The 16534-nt window shown below is 50.2% G+C and overlaps 1 protein-coding gene across 4 annotated transcripts in view; it reads right to left on the bottom strand.

Annotated features, from left to right (window-relative positions):
* SCARA5 (scavenger receptor class A member 5) overlaps positions 1–16534 on the bottom strand; it is a 148334-nt gene that overhangs the window by 21698 nt on the left and 110102 nt on the right. For all 4 annotated transcript variants that reach the window (XR_014787023.1, XR_014787022.1, XM_084829531.1 and 1 more), the window contains exon 6: positions 7559–7657. Coding sequence is in view for 2 of the 4 variants with exons in the window: in XM_084829531.1 (XP_084685657.1) it covers positions 7559–7657 (99 nt within the window). In the remaining 2 variants the exon portion in view is untranslated. The remainder of the gene's footprint in view (positions 1–7558; positions 7658–16534) is intronic.

Raw genomic sequence — 16534 nt, 5'->3', positions numbered from 1 at the left:
GAAGAGGGGATTTTTGGCCTTGCCCCTTCTCACCACACCCCTGACGGTACCAGTACCTGATCTTCTGCCTCCCGGTGTCTCACTCCTGTCTTGCCTTAGGGATTCACAAATGTGGCAGTCTCACTTTCTCTTGCATTCCATTTTTTAAAAACCCTTAAGTTCTTTCCATCTGGAATAGGAAGGAATGTATGAATTTCGGTCAATTTGTATCACAAACAGACGAAAACAAAATTGCCACCCATCTGCAGCGGGCAAACCCAATAGGTGCATCTATTCTCAGCACGGAGAGGATCGTGATGCATTTGCCCGACATGTAGCTGTTACAGGCAAGGAGCCTGTGAGAAAAAAAGAGGCAGCAACCCTAATTCAGTGCCACAAAGATGGGTGAACACACAGGGATTCAAGGCCAGGCTGTGACGGGCTCAGAACTCAAAGCCCTGGGTCTGGAGGGACGCATTTATCAGTTCCGTTTTCTCCCAGATTTGATTTTTTTTTAAATCTCAAGCTCTTGCAGTCCCTAATATGAAGAAATGTACAACTCTGGGTTCATTCTGATCAAAAATGAGCTGAACCAAAATGCTCAGCTGTCCTTACCTTGCCTGTATAATGCAGATTTCTGTGTTCCCAGGACCCTCCTCTGTTCTGCACAGACTGCAAATCTAAATAAACCGCCAGCTGTATCCAGACATAGTTCAAGGTGCTGAGCTTTTAAGAGGAAAAGCCTTCCAATCATGAGCGAGAAGCAGAGAGTTCCGAGTATCATTTGGGAGTTTTGATGATTTTAATTGCCCTTGATGAAAAGAAGTCTCTCAAAACACATTGGGAGCACAAATACATTGGTATTTTGCAGTGGGCGCTTTTGTTTTTGCTGAGCTCTTAAGCCCTAAATGGGCCTGGGACCAGGATGCTCTGAGGACTGTCTTCCACCATAGGAAGCCTGCCGTGCCTTGGAGCTGCTTTTCTGGAAGCCTGCAGAGCTTAGGCGGCAACCAAGGGGAAAAATAGCTTCGAGGAGGCCATAGCTCAGCGATGGAGCTGCTTGCTCTGCAGGGCTGGACTCCCAGTTTCAGTCCCTGGCATCTCCAGGTAGGACAGACACTCATCGAAAACCTGGAGGGCCACTGCCTGTCTGTGCAGATCGGCCTGCCCTAACCTGGTGCCCTCCACATATTTTGGACTGCAAGTCCCCAGCCAGCATGGCCACCAGGTTGAGAAAGGCCAGTGTAGACAGTATGGAGCCAGATGGACTAACGGTCCAACTTAGCAAAAGACAACTTCCTAAATGGGTGGCAAGTGGACAAAGGACCTCATGACAACAAGCCGCCCTCCCAGCGTCCATCTCTTTAAAAACTACCGCCGCCTCAGCCCAGACAGCTCATCTCCATGGCCCCACACCGATCCCCTCACATCTTTCCCACAATGTCCAGATCTTCAAAAATGGGAAGCCCTCTGGCGTCGTAAGTCTGCCACAGACGGCCAGATTCATTTCCTTTTTAATTCATACCTTCCTAGCCCATCTCCCAGATCCTCAAGGCGAGGAGAGAGGCTTCCCAGTTACACTCAGCTCATTTGTCTGGCTAAACCTCTTGGCCAAGGACGCTGAGCCTCCTGGCTGAACCCGCTCCCGACTGAGGCTGATCAAGAGTGTGGTGACGCCTGTAAAAAGGCGGCGGACACGTCACGAAGAGTCTGCTCTGGAGGGTTGGCGCCTCAGCAGGAGCACTCTTCATCAAAGGCTTTTCCGTGTGGCACCCTGTCTGTGGCACTCCCTCCCCAAGCAAGTTTTTCTCTCTCCGAGGCATTTAACTTGGCTATGCGTGTTCTTGCTGAACTGCTCTCTGCTGCCTTTCTCCGATCTTATTTGCCGTGTTTCACTTTAACTGTTGCTGATGTCGTTTTGGATGTTGCAGTTTTGCCTCGCATTTTTATTGTTTTATTAGGATGCTTTACTTTTGTAAGCCACCCAGGAAAACCCTTAAACATAAAAGCAGGAAATAAAATGTATTACATGCATGATAAAGAAATGAATAAATATTTAGTATTTCTAGTTCAGTGAAGAGTTTATATTTGAGAGGGGGTGCGTTCCTATGCGCTCAGCTGGGGACAGTGAGTGAACAGAGCTTACAATGCCACTAAAGATGTGCATAAATGTGCTTCTCCAACGGGATACTGTAGAACTGGAAAAGGTGCAAGGAAGCTCAATGAAAACGAGCAAGGGGCTGGAACAGCTCTCATACGAGGGAAGGTGGAACTGTTCAGCTGGAACTGTTTAGTAGGGATGTCCGCGGAATCTGCTGCGGACTCCAGTGAGGCCGAATTCCAGTGAATTTGGCCCCTCGAAGTCCGTGGCAGAACGAGCGCACTTACCTGTGCCTCTCCGGACCGAATATCCCCTCCCCCCAGGCAGTTCCGTTCCGCCACCTGTGTGGAACCCGGAAGTAAGTGATCGGATGCAAATGGTGTAGGCTACGCCATTTGCGTCCCCGTTTTTCCTCGCGATAGAATACGCGTTTCTATTTATGTAGATACTTACATAGCCTATTGCATAAAAGAACAGGGACACAAATGGCGTAGTGGACACCATTTGCGTCCCTGGTTTTTCACACAATAGGATACGTAAGTATCTACATAAATAGAGACGTGTAGCCTATTGCAAGAAGAAATGGGGACACAAATGGCGTAGCTGATGCCATTTCCATCCGGAGAGCACAGTTCCACGCAGATAGGAACCAGGACGGAGCTGGCCGGCTGCTCCGCAGAGCGGAGCTGTCCAGCTTGGATTCCGGGGAGGAGGAACAGATCGCCTCCCCCCCGGCGGACCCCCCCCACGGATGCGAGGTAGGGGGATTCGTACATCCCTACTGTTTAGCTTAGCAAAAAGGTAAAAAAGTGGAGACAGAGTGTACAAAATTATGCATGGTGTGGAGAAAGTGGACAGGGAGACCCAGTGGGGTCACCCATGAAGCTGATTGGTGGGAGATTCAGGACAGATCAAAGGAAGTCCTCCTTCACACAGCGCAGAGTCAAACTATGGAATTCGCTAACACAAGATGCAGTGATGGCCACCAGTTTGGACGGCTTTAGAAGTGGATTAGACAAATTCCTGGAGGAGAAGGCCACCAATGGTCACTAGTCCTGATGGCCATGTGCTCCCTCCAGTATCAGAGGCTGTATCCCTCTCCATCAGTTGCTGGGGGACATGGGCAGGCGGCCACTGCTGCACTCATGTCCTGCTTGGAGGTTTCCCACAGGCAGCTGATTGGCCACTGTGGGAAACAGAGTGCTCCAGACAGTATACAGTCCTCCAGGCACATGCGCAGAACATCTGTGTGCAAGTATCCCAGCTCAAGAATGTTGTCATTTCCCCCCCCCCATAATCCCCCTGCCTCAAGAAAGTCCGTTCAACGTTTCATTCGGCACCTGCAAGGTCCGCCCTCACCCGCAAGCCAATTTGCCTCCTGGGCTGCGCCTTCCAAGAGATTTTGCCGATAAGAAAACTCTATTCGGTGGATGGATGTTACTATTAAAGATGTGGTTTGCATTGGCACGCTCACACACACAGCTAATGAACACGTTCAGCTGCTCTGCATACTTAATGGCTCCGGCAGGGGCTGATCAGGAAATATTATGCTGGGAATACTGGCTTACGATTTAGGAACTAAGCCAAACCAGATGGTCCTCCTTTTCCCAGGCCTAGGAGTAGTAGGAGGTGCCACCTTTCCCTTCTAAAAACAACCTCCTCAAATATTTTCCCTGTTTCTTTTCCCTTCACCCACAAACAGGCCAGCCTGCACCCAGACATCACTGTACCTGGATACCAGATGCTGTGGCCCCATGAATGCAATGCACAGAGGACAGGAGACGACGACCCCTTTTGTGGCAACCCCCTTAGCAACTGTTTTAAAGAGCCACAGGAGAGCCAGATCTGGCTAAGATTGGGGGGGGGGGCTGTGGATTTCATTTGGGGCTACCGTTGTCTCCCCCCACCCCACTAGATCAAACACTGCCTGGTTGCAAGCTTTCCAAAGGCACCTGGCAAGCTGACGTTGGGAGCAGGATGATGGGCTTGATGGACCACCTTGGTCTACTGCAGCAAGATATCCCTCAGCTTTAATGGGATCAGGGCCATCAATCCCCCCAAGACGGGCGTAAATGCGCGTGCTCCATCCAAAGTGGTTTGAGGATTGCTGCCAACCCCGTACAAACACTGGAGCTCAGGAAACACGTGTGTTTAATTGGCTATATGGTTAAAAGGGGGCTGCTTGGCTGGGGACAGATTCGTTTTTTAATCTGACCCTGTGTTTGGGACTGGTTACCTATCGAAGGGGCTGCGGTGGCTTAGTGGTTAAGAGTGAAGACACTGAACTGCAGACCGGAAGGTCGGCAGGACAGCAGTTCGAGACCCGAGCGCTGCGTGACGGAGTGAGCTCCCGCCTTCAGTCCCAGCTCCTGCCAACCTAGCAGTTCGAAAGCAAGAAATTGCAAGTAGATAAATAGGTACCGCCTCGGCGGGAAAGGTGACAGCGTTCCGTGCACCTCGGTGTTCAGTCATTAGGGATGGCGGAGAATTTCTCCCCGAAACTTCGGGGGGCCGAGCGCCAACGTGTTCGGCCCCCCGAACAAGTTTCGGGGAGAAATCCTCCGAACCCCCCCCGCCCCCCGCGCCCCCCCCAGGACGGGACTTACCTTCACCGAATGTCCCTCCCGGCGGCGGGTCCAGCCGGCGGTTCGGCGGGTGTTCGAGCGGGGCGGGAGCGGCAGCCGGTCTTTCGACCGGCTGCTGCCGCCGCCATTGCAATCAAAGAAAAAAAAACCAACGCCCCCTGATAGGCTACGTGACGATTAACGTAGCCTATCACGGCTAGATCTACAAAGTCAGCCGTGACAGGCTACGTCAATCGTCATGTAGCCTATCACGGGTGACTTAAAAAAAAAAAAAAAAAGCGCGTACGGATAATGGCGGCCCCCATAGGGAGCCGCCATTCCCGTTCCTTATTTGGTCGCCGTAGTCTACGTAAACATTTATGTAGACTACAGCGACTAAATAAGGAACGCGAATGGTGGCTCCCTATGGGGGCCGCCATTAGCGTACGCGCTTTTTTTTTTTAAAGTCACCCGTGATAGGCTTAGGGGTGAACGAAAGTCACTTACCTTTTCTCGCAGCTTTTTCGCGGTGGGGGGGAGCGCTTCGCTGCTCCCCCCGTGAAGTTCAGGCCAGGGGGGGGAGGCTTCCCGCCTCGCCCGGCCGAAATTCAGGCCGGGGGGGGGAGGCTTCCCGCCTCGCCCGGCCGCGAACACGAAAGTAAAAAAAAACACAAAAAAATGTCCCCTGATAGGCTACGTGATGATTCACGTAGCCTATCACGGCTAGATCTGCAAAGTCAGCCGTGATAGGCTACGTGAATCATCACGTAGCCTATCACGGGTGACTTTAAAAAAAAAAAAAGCGCGTACGCGAATGGCGGCCCCCATAGGGAGCCGCCATTCGCGTTCCTTATTTAGTTGCTGTAGTCTACGTCAATGTTTACGTAGACTATGGCGAAAATAAGGGCAACGCAAATAGCGTTGCCCTTATTTTCGCCGTAGTCTATGTAAACATTGACGTAGACTACAGCGACCAAATAAGGAACGGGAATGGCGGCTCCCTATGGGGGCCGCCATTATCCGTACACACTTTTTTTTTTTTAAAGTCACCCGTGATAGGCTACGTGACGATTCACGTAGCCTATCACGGCTGACTTTGCAAATCTTGCCGTGATAGGCTACGTGAATCGTCACGTAGCCTATCAGGGGACGTTTTTTTTTTTTCTTTCATTGCAATGGCGGGGGCGGCAGCCGGTCGAAAGACCGGCTGCCGCTCCCGCCCCGCTCGAACACCGGACGAACCGCCAGCCGGACCCGCCGCCGGGAGGGACATTCAGGGAAGGTAAGTCCCGTCCCGGGGGGGGGGGCGGAGGATTTCTCCCCGAAACTTGTTCGGGGGGCCGAACACGTTGGCGCTCGGCCCCCCGAAGTTTCGGGGAGAAATTCTCCGCCATCCCTAGATAGGCTACGTGACGATTGACGTAGCCTATCACGGCTGACTTTGCAGATCTAGCCGTGATAGGCTACGTGAATCGTCACGTAGCCTATCAGGGGGCGTTGTTTTTTTTTTAAAAAAACTTTCGCGTTCGCGGCCGGGGCGAGGCGGGAAGCCTCCCCCCCCCGGCCTGAACTTCGCGGGGGGAGCAGCGAAGCGCCTCCCCCCCACCGCAAACGTCCTTCGACGACAGGTAAGGGACTTTCGTCCACCCCTATCAGTCATGCCGGCCACATGACCACGGAAGCGTCTTCGGACAGCGCTGGCTCTTCGGCTTAGAAATGGAGATGAGCACCACGCCCTAGAGTCACCTTTTACCTATCAAATTGCTGATTGGAAGCAGACTATGGATGGGGGGGCGGGGGGGGGAGAAATGGGGGGAATGCCTCTGCTCAGAAGGACATGGGAGCCACAGACCGACCCATAACAACACAACTTTGACCGCTGAAATGCTAAAAGCGCAGTCCTTCGATTAGCAGCCAGGAAGTTCAGGAAGTGTTGCCCATTTGCCACGCCACCCTGTTTCCATCTCGAATTGATCTAGAGTTGTTTGGATATGCCACACCTAGAACTGGAAAACTTTCCCTAGAAGGTTGCAACAAGGTGGAATCTCATTTATAGGAAGAAAGAACCCTGGGAATCGGGTGGGGGGGGATATGGATCTGTCATCAAGAAATGGGAAGGAGCCTAACCCTCACCCACACAGGTTACATATCATTTGTTTATAAAATGTATCAATCACCTTTCCACCTACAAAAGCACCCAAGGGGATGTGGATGGCAGGCGGGGGGCGGGGCGGGAGAGAAATGTAAAATAATACACCAGTGAAACCAATGAAATGTTGAATCAAGCAAAAGGCGAACAGCGATCTGTTTCAGGTGTTTGGTTTTGAAACAGCTGAGCAGGGGGAGAAAACGATTACCCTGCACTGAAATTCTAGTTGCAAGGTGATTTGAGAGCTGTGGTGCATTTGGGACATGGCCTGTTTGTTTGGGAAGAGGACAGGCAGCCTTTTCGCAGAAGAGCTGAAACGACCCCCCGCTTCTCTGTAGATTTGATTTGGACAGCGGTTGTAATCTGGGTATTTTCTATGTGTGCACATTTATGCCGTTTCCTTGGAGGGAGATCACTGGGGACTCGTGGCATTTCTGTGATGTAAGGTTTATTTACACATCTGTGCAGACTAAGCGTAGGACGGGGTTCCCAGCATAGATACTCCAACACTCCAGAATCAAGAATTCCAGAGCTGGAAGGGATGCTGCTGACTTCCTCTGCAACCAGAGACAATGAGCTGTAAGGGGTCCCTGGAAGGCCAGTTAGACCAACCCCAACCCCATAACAATAGGCTTCATATTTTGGACTGTGGTGGCCTTATACTCAGTCTTGTCATCAAAGTGCTACAACTTGTACTGTTGATTCAGAATGGGGGTCAGGGTAGAAATTAAGGCATGTTTTACAAAAAGAATGAAGAAATGATACCTGTGATTCCGCGAGGTCCGGGCATGCCCCGCGGCCCAATGTCTCCTTGGTCCCCCTTGGCCCCACGTGGTCCCATTGGTCCCTTTTCCCCTTGGAACCCTAGATTCAGAAGAAGAAACAAAACCAACAGCCCAAGAGTGAAGATTTGGTGGGCTTCTTAAGGAATTGCATGCTATGGCTTCAATGAAGAGTAAGATACCCCAGGTTTTAGTGGCAAACAGCAACAGGGCCTTTGTAGGCCCCATTGTGGTTTGCTGACAAATTTCGGTGGCAGCTCACGCATGGCTGCTGCTACACCAAAATCCGTCAGAGTGGCACCTGGGGGTTCTGGGGGGTGGGGGTGGGGGGTGATTTGGAATTGGCTTCTGGAGCTCCCAAAGTTGCCCACCCATGCTCTACCACACCCCTGTTTGAAAGATGAGATTGGTTAAGGAGGTTGGAGGGGGATCATTGTCTGCAGAAGCTGCCCCTTCATGTTACTCCCTCCCACAAAGGGACCCTCCCCTGCATTCATTAAGGATAAAACCTACTTGTTTCATCTGGTGTTGGGGGTGGGAGTAGGGGCGGGTGACTTAATTACATCATGCTTTTATGCCAATGTTATGCTGCTAAATTTGATGGTATTTTCTGCTGTTGTAGCATTGATTTTAACACTTTCAGTCATTCTTAAGATGCTTTGAGGGCATGTCTGAAAGTAGGGATACAAAAGTTTAGATAGATATCCATATGATTCCTTGGAAGCCTTCCCTGGGCTGGAATTGGCCCAGAAGATGCCAGTTGCTGACTCCTGTTATATAGAGCCAATAGTTCCAGACATTTGAAAATGCAAAGCTGGAATATTTTGGGCAGAATCCTATGCACACTTTCCTGGGAGTTTGGCCCCACTGAACTCAATGGGATCTGCTTCTGACTAAACATGCAAAGGCAACCCCAAAGGACACCATGGTCATCGGTATGGAAAGTGTCATTCAACTTGGTCTCCATGATACAAGCAAGGTTGGCACACTAATCCTGGATGACCCTTTAAAAACCATTAGCTGATTGGAAACAGCTCAATAGAGCCAAAAACAGGCCAATTTACCCATGAATAGGGCTGCACATTAGAAGCAGAATCAATATTGCAAAGTATGCAAATTGGCTAGTAAATGGAATCATGTATTTTATTGAATGCAGGATTTTGGCAACCTTGGAATAGAATTTGCAAAGGTCTGATGCAGAATGCAGAGACATTTAACCCTTATTTTATATGTCCTTAACTTACAGGAACAATTTCAGCCTCTCCTCATGGAAACACCAGTATCCCACCCTCATCCTTTCCCTTCACATCATCTTTGCTATTTCCAGGGATTACTGCTGTCTCTTCTCCAAGTGGCATGACCAGACCTGCCTCAACATGAAAGGTCCATCTGCAACCTGGGATTAGCAAGACACATTCTGGAGCTTTCTCCCTTCCTCAATGCAACCTGACACGTGGTTTGCTGCTGGGATCCTAGAATATAGAGCAGATGTTTTCAATGAGGCCCCTGCAATGGTCCTGAGATCGCTTTCTTGAGTGGTAACTAATGGCTCATTTAAAAGCCAACCAGGGATCTGGATAGTTTAGAGTATCCTTTCCAACATGATGTTAACGTAATGTTACATGACTTTGTGCCCAGCAGTACTATCAATGTCAATTTTCTCTACATTGAGAGGGATGACAATTCCTTGGAGGACCTCCGATCCCTTGGATAAAAATGAGATAAGACGCTTAGCTAGCTGACTGTTAAATCTTCAGAGCATGGGAAGAACTGATCCTTAGGGCAGATCAGTTCTGACAGGAGCGAGATCTCTTAAGAAGAGGGATGATTTGTTAAGGGATTACATGAAAGCTTTGTATCTCCCTGACAGATAGCGGAACCAAAATGAATTCTTGTAGGATTTGAATCCCATTGGGAATCTTGCTTGATTTAACCACTCTGAACACTCATATGACCAGACCCTCCTCTGGTTTTGTCAAGAGATTTCGCCATGGAGAGGTTGATGGATTCATTCAGCACAGATTCATTCAGCACAAAGTCTCCTAAAGCAGGGCCCACCCTGAAGTAACAATGGGAACAGGCATGGTGGCCACACACACAGCTCTGAAGAGTAGCTACACTGACACATGCCAGGCCAGGGAGCCCAGAAGTGAATTCCCATCCCAGGATGGCATTCCAGTAGGGATGGACAAAAGTCACTTACCTGGTCCCGCAGCTTGCTTCGCGGTGCGGGGGAGGTGCTCCGTCCCTCCCCCTGAAATTCTGGGCGGGGGGGAGGCGCCCCGTCCCTCCCCGCCGAAATTCCCCGCAAATAGCATTACCCTTATTTTCGCCGTAGTCTACGTAAATATTTACGTAGACTACCCGGGCCAAAATAAGGAATGCAAATGGCGGCGCCCATGGGCGCCGCCATTTGCGTACGCACTTTTTTTTTTTTTCCAAAGTCAGCCGTGATAGGCTACGTAAAGATTTACGTAGCCTATCACAGTGTTTTTTGAAAATCTAGCCGTGATAGGCTACGTAAATCTTTACGTAGCCTATCACGTTTGTTGTTTTTGTTTTACTTGGAAATGGCGGCGGCAGCAGCTGGTCAGAAGACCGGCCGCCACCGCCACTGAACCGCCGCCGAGAGCCGCCGCCACCAGGGCCATTCGCCGAAGGTAAGTCCCATCCCGGAGGGAGGGCGGGGGGGGCGGACCGTTTCTCCACCAATTTTGGGGGGCCGAATGCATTGGCAATCGGCCTCCTGGAGATTCGTGGAGAAATTCTCTGACATCCCTACATTCCAGTACCTGGGGCTGTTGATAAGCCCAACAAAATGGGCCGTGGAGAAGTCAGCATGGCAACGGAAGGGTGTCCCACCTTGTCTGTAAGCCTCCAAGTCGCCATCCGCATTTGGAGCGTTGTCATTAATGGCGACCCTCTTAGACACCAAGGAGGGCTTGAACTGGGTCTCAGGAACTGCTGAACACTGCCCCCTGTGGCAAGCTGCGTCACTGCAGCTTCTCAGTGAAGAACCTCCTTGCCAAGCCTTCCCCGCCCTGGTACCCTCCAGATGTGCTGGACTTCAACTCCCATAATTCCCACAGCATGGCTTGCCGCAGGGGGCAATCTAGAACAACTCTGCCCAGCCAAGCGGGCCACCGGATCCTTCTGGGCAGGAAGGAGCATAAAAGCAATGCTTCCTGTTGCTGCCTAACCGTGCTTGAGCAGCACTGTCTCCCTGAACTCTGGTGTGTTCCTGTATCCTCGTTTGTTCTTTGGTCCTGAGTTCTGGTTTGCTCCTTAGTCCTTCCTTCCAGCTGGCCCCCTGATCCTGACAGCTGTTCCATCTGGACTGCATGTCAGGGCGCAGCTGGCATAATCCAGATGGCAGACGGAAGAGCCGTGATGGTCGTGATGAATGAACACAGTGGCAGTTGTCCCTGCTGGTCCCCAGGATTGCTCCCCAGTGTGCTGCAAGCGGCACATGCATGCGGCCATATCAGAATCAAGGCTCGAAGCATCTCTCTTTTTAACAATTTCCGGTAAAACAGGAACACTACCCAATCTAAAAAATAAAATAAAATAAAAACACTAACAGTATGAAGTGGACCAGATGCACAGATCCACAGAGGGTATTGTGTAACTAGCTGTTGGGAGGCATCTATCTTCTAGCTGCCAAGTTAAGACTTTACTTTTCTCCTGGGTGTTAAGTTAATGATTTTTATACTGCAGCCTTATCTCTGTTTTTTGTTGCTGTTGGGTTTTTCCCCCTGCTTTCTATTTTTACTGAAGTTTTCTTATGCTTGTTCTAATATAATTATTTTGAGTCATTTTAATTGATGGCTTTGTTGTTATCATTCTTGTGCACTGCCTTGACAGTCTGACTAAAGGCAGGTTATAAATCTTCTAAATAAACACGCTGTCCAAGATTTCATAGATGAAAAGGTGGGGGACACCCCCCTCTTCATAGCAAGGAGCATTGTCTTATTCCAGATACTGATAGTGTTGGGAATACCTTGTCTGCAAGTTACTGGAAGAGGGCAGTGCTGCAGTTAGTTAGTTCATGTGAATTTTGACCACAGCTAGCCTCAGGATCTCTATAGCCTGCAGTGTGGTTTCCTGTGATTTCTTCCTTTGGCTCCTCCCCTTCCTTCCCCCGCCCCCTCTCTCCACCCTCCACCATTGCTGGGAGCACTCGTGTTTGCTTTCTCACTCCTGCTGGTGTTATAGAACACAAATGGACTGAACAAACTGCTTTGAAACTGTAAGCTGTACCTGCATTTTATATGCAAGCATATTGTGCGTAAACTATTTTACCTTCCTTCATTAAAAAAGGGTGTGGTCTCCTTTTTAGACTTGTGTGCATGTGGGACTGGTAAATGCACATTCTATTCTGCCTTTGGGTTTTTTCTCTGTTAACTGCCTTTCTAACAGGAGGCATCAATACTAAATAATTCCCATCAGATGTGCCTTGTTTTCGGGAGTACTCAAAGTGGCATTGAAGGGAACACTGTCAAATATAAAAACAATTAAACCTTTAAAAAGGCCTGAAACTATAAATGCTAGACTAAACAGCCAGCAAAACCAAAGACCCACACAGGGACAACAAAATCAAAATCAAAACCTATGTTGCAAGAAATGCTTTCAAAAAGAGAGGTGTGGGGTGGCCATTTATGCATTACTAAAAAAGAGGAAATGGATCCCTAAGGAAGAGGCAGCACTTTTACATAAAATGTGCATATGCTAATTTATATAGAGAGATGCACATTTTGAAGTCATCAGTGTACTTTAAATACAGCACATCTCATTGGAGTGCAGGCGAGCAGTGTGCCAGCTGTGGCCAGGAGAGCCCAGCTGTGTGCCAGCTGCCCAGTCTGTGATCCAGGTGCTGCAACCTGGGGTGGGCACCTTCAAGTGGGGATGGCCAGACTCACCCCCGTCTGCCTCGCGTGCCATGCATGGGACCCTGTTGGCTGCCTGCCCCTCTTCGCCATGCATGGCGAGCCACTGGGTGGTCTGCGGGCACCTGACTCGGCGCGTACCGAGTCAGGCAAGCATGGTGGTCCATGGACTGGAGTCCAGGAGGCCGAGCATGGGGGAGTCTGCTGGAGTCCACCCCCTTCCTGGACGCCTGCAACATCCCTGCCTTCAAGGCCCCTGCTCTGCTCTATCTTCTTAGGATTCTTCATCTGGACAGTCCTTCGAACAGAGGGCCGTTTTAAACAGTGCAGCCCTGCAAGTAGAGGCCTGCCCTCGGTAAAGCAGCACACCTGGCCATGCGAGAGAGGAGGTTTGCCCCATCCATCCACATGACAGCAGGGGAGATTCTGGATGAACTTCCCATGGAAAGCAGCCCAGGCACCAAGAAAGCCCTGCTTTTCCCAGATGCTTCTAGGGGAGGGTGAGGAACAGCTCCAGCCCATGTGGCTCTGGCATTTGGACACATCCCAAGGTGAGGCAGGGCTGCTCTGCGAGTGGGACACATTTCCAATCGCTGCCACTCTCCTTGGCACAGAGTGGAGAAGCCCTTTAACCCCATGTGTGGATACAGCCACTTGAAGGGGTTCCGCTGGGCACGTGACATCAAGATGTCAAGGGCTCCTGCCCTGAGAGGCGGGCTAGAAGTATTTCAGTACATAAATACAAGAGATGGACCTCAGGGGGCTCGCATCCTGGGCTGAGTGGAGAGCACTGAGCAAGCGCTCTTGTTGTGAGCTCCTGTGCATCTAAGTCACACACGCCGGAAGAGTATTCAAAAACTCGAATTCACCAGACAGCACCAAAGCCCTCATAGAATAGTAGAATAGTAGAGTTGGAAGGGGTCTACAAGGCCATCCAATCCAACCCCCTCACAAGTCGTTTAAGGCACAATCATCTGGAAATAGACTTAAATACACCCAGAAACAGAATTGCATCCCCCCAAGGAGTTATCTGAAGCTGCCATTAAGTATCTTGGCCAGAGGCTTCACACCTTTGAGCACTGCGATCACCGAGATGTACTGGCGTGACTGGATCTGGGTCCATCCTGTATCAGTCCTGTTGAATCCACTGTCTTTGATGCTCCAAGCCACTTCCCCTCTTTTGTTTTGTCTCCATTGGACCCAGAACTGTTTCCTTTCATCTTTTTGTCAAAGGGAAGGATCCTCTGGTTCCAAGCTCCCAAGGCTCCGGACAACCCAACTGGCCCCACTTTGCTGAAATCACTGTTCCTGGCCTCTCCCACCAAGACAGGACGATACCGTTCTGTGACCTTGATGCATGACAAGCTATGTCGTTTGGTGGCCCTGATGCCCCCTGCTTTCTGGTTGTGGGACAAGCCCAATTGTGCCCTGGCTACATCCATCAGTCCTCACTCCTTCACTGAAATCACTTTCAGCCACGGAACACCAGGGTTCGACAACGTGGCCTCGCCACAGTTTGACCCAGAACACCCAGTTCTTGGCTCCAATGATCCCGCTCTAGCTGAAGCAGTGACTCACCCGCAGCCTTTCCCCAGGCTTCCTGTTGCTGAATTTCCCCACCCCAGCACCATCATCAGGAAGGCTCCACCGAGGTCCCAGGAAAGGCCTCTTTAAGCTTTGTTCTGTTTCTTGAAGGTAATTTCCTCTGTCCCTATATTGTAGTAGTCTAAATGAGCAGTGGCTAAACCATGGTGAGGGCAAATTCAAGAGGAAGGCATGCAGCCATCTCCCCAGCCTGGCACCCCTTGCCGCTGCTACCACCTGAGAGTCTTGTAACAGCGCAGAGCTGAGAAGCACCTGCAGAGATACACAGGGTAAGCTAAGCTTTGCAAGAGGTCAGAAGCATCCCCTTCCCACTGAAGACTAGGTGTCACATAGGGAACAGGATGACAAAGACTGCAATCTATCATTCAGTCTGAACACAAGGTAATACGAAGCATCTGTGATGATGATTCCACTTACTGGTATGTGATCAAAAATCAAAAGGCAAAAAAAAAAAGCAGCATACTGCTCTGTTACATCCCATAGCAACTGGTGGCCCACAGCAGTTCTCTCTCATACCTCTGCCGGGGCAGAAATCCGAGGCAATTACGGGTAGTTAACAATGGCACTTGGTCCTTCAGCCAAGAGCCTTTAGAGTGTATATAACATAAGCTTCCACTTAGCTAGAAAATCGCATTTTCCTTCAGGGATTTAATTCAATTTCCCTCTACAAACAGCGGTTTCGAGGAAGGGGGAGAAATGTTTCCTGAAACCTTAAGAGGCTCACTCAGAACCCACACAATAGACCCGAGGTCCCTGCAAATTCTAGCAGGTCCCCTCCCATGGGCAAGCTTCTCCTCCCAAGACGGGGCACCCCAAGGAGAGCTGCCCACTCTTCTGCTTCCCTCATTGCAGCAAAGATGTAGCTGCACTCTGTGTTCATGCTGCTAATGCTAACCCTTTGTTTCCTGCCTTGAAGCTTAGTGGTTAGCGATTCAGTGCCAGCATCAATTTAAGACCTTTCACAATCGGCCATTTCACAAAGGGAGCAGGCAATAAAAAATAAACCTTGGCCTTGTTTCTTTAAATGAAACCATGAAGGGAAATTGGCATGCAATCAGTTGGAAGTGGGGTTGCGGATAGGGAACTGAGACTGGAGAAAGTGAATTTGCTTAGAATGCTAACATTCCAAAGGGCCGCTCTGTACGTTCCATGGCAAACACAACTGCTGCATGGAGTCGCAGGGCTAGAACTGGGAACCCGTACGCAAGTGCCGATGTCTGGTGAGACACCAAGGCTGCAGACTTCCCAACCCAGTGCCCTCCAGATGCTTTGGACCTTTGGACTACAACTCCCATCACTCCCAGCCAGCACTGGGTTGGGGAAGGCTGGATTGAAGCATCTCCCTCAGCAGTAAAGAGTTCATGAGTATTTGAGTTGGCTCCACACATCCAGGCTGGCTATTGGCTCTCTTCTTCACAGGATGAGCTACGAAAACTTCTTGTTCAGGTTGGGACTTTGCTTGGGCAAGGGTAGCTCTTACTGGCTCTTTTTTGTGTCGCCTGGTTATGGCTCAGTTCCGAGAATAGGCACCATACATGCATGGGCATTCCAGTGTTTCTCAGTCTTTGGGGGCTCGGGTCCTCCCTTCCAAAATTATGTTTCCTTCTCCCATCTACCCCAGCCAGCCAGCCAGCCAGCCCAACATCAGTCATCTGTTTTGCAGGCAAAGGCGCAGAGATTCTCACAACATGATCTGCAGACTGGGGTGTGCAACAATCCACCACTGGCAACTGAAGAGGAACAGAAAAGGAGCCTCCTAAAACCAGAGGGGATGGTCCCTGTTACAAAGCAGAAGTTCTAGTTCCAGTTCTTCTCCTTCTCCTTCTTCTAGCTCTAGTTGTAGTTGTACTTGTTCTAATTGTATTTCTCCTTGTTCTAGTTCTTCATGCCAGATGACAGGGCACTGGGGATCCTCACAAATCCAAAGCGGACCAAAGATGATCTTCCACTGGAGGGCATGCAAAGTCATATCTGGTGGTGAAAGCCGGACTCTGGATCCTATCCCACTCTGGAAGGTTGTAGACCTCCCCTTCAGATGTCCTGTGCCCCCATAAGGGGCTCACAAAACAAACGTGAGAACCACCAGTGCACGCATGTCTTCAAGTGCTGTATACATATGTCTGGGACCCTGACGAAGCCAGGTGTTTAAAGATACAGGCATGCCTCCCACACTCACACATCTGCTGCTGGAAACACTGGTGCAACTCTGACGTACACCCTTCAGCAACCTGGTTTTCTGGGTACAGCTGTCTTTCTGGGCAGGAAATGCTCAGTGCTTGTTAGCTTGCTGGGAATTTGAGGGCTGCTTCAGACTTCACATTATTCCTAGAAGGTATGATTTCTCTCCCCTTCATGGATCACTGCCTTGTTGTGGCGAAGGGGCTTGCGTAACTCAGTGAAGCCATAAGCTATGCCGTGCAAGGCCACCCAAGAAGGACAGGTCATGGTGGAGAGTTCTGACAAAATAT

This window comes from Heloderma suspectum, chromosome 1 (assembly GCF_057233095.1).
Source record: "Heloderma suspectum isolate Gila_16-S chromosome 1, 16-S_ref, whole genome shotgun sequence".
Classification (NCBI taxonomy): domain Eukaryota; kingdom Metazoa; phylum Chordata; class Lepidosauria; order Squamata; family Helodermatidae; genus Heloderma; species Heloderma suspectum.
The sequence above is the reverse complement of the archived record's forward strand: the minus strand, read 5'-3'. Positions and strand labels throughout refer to the sequence as shown.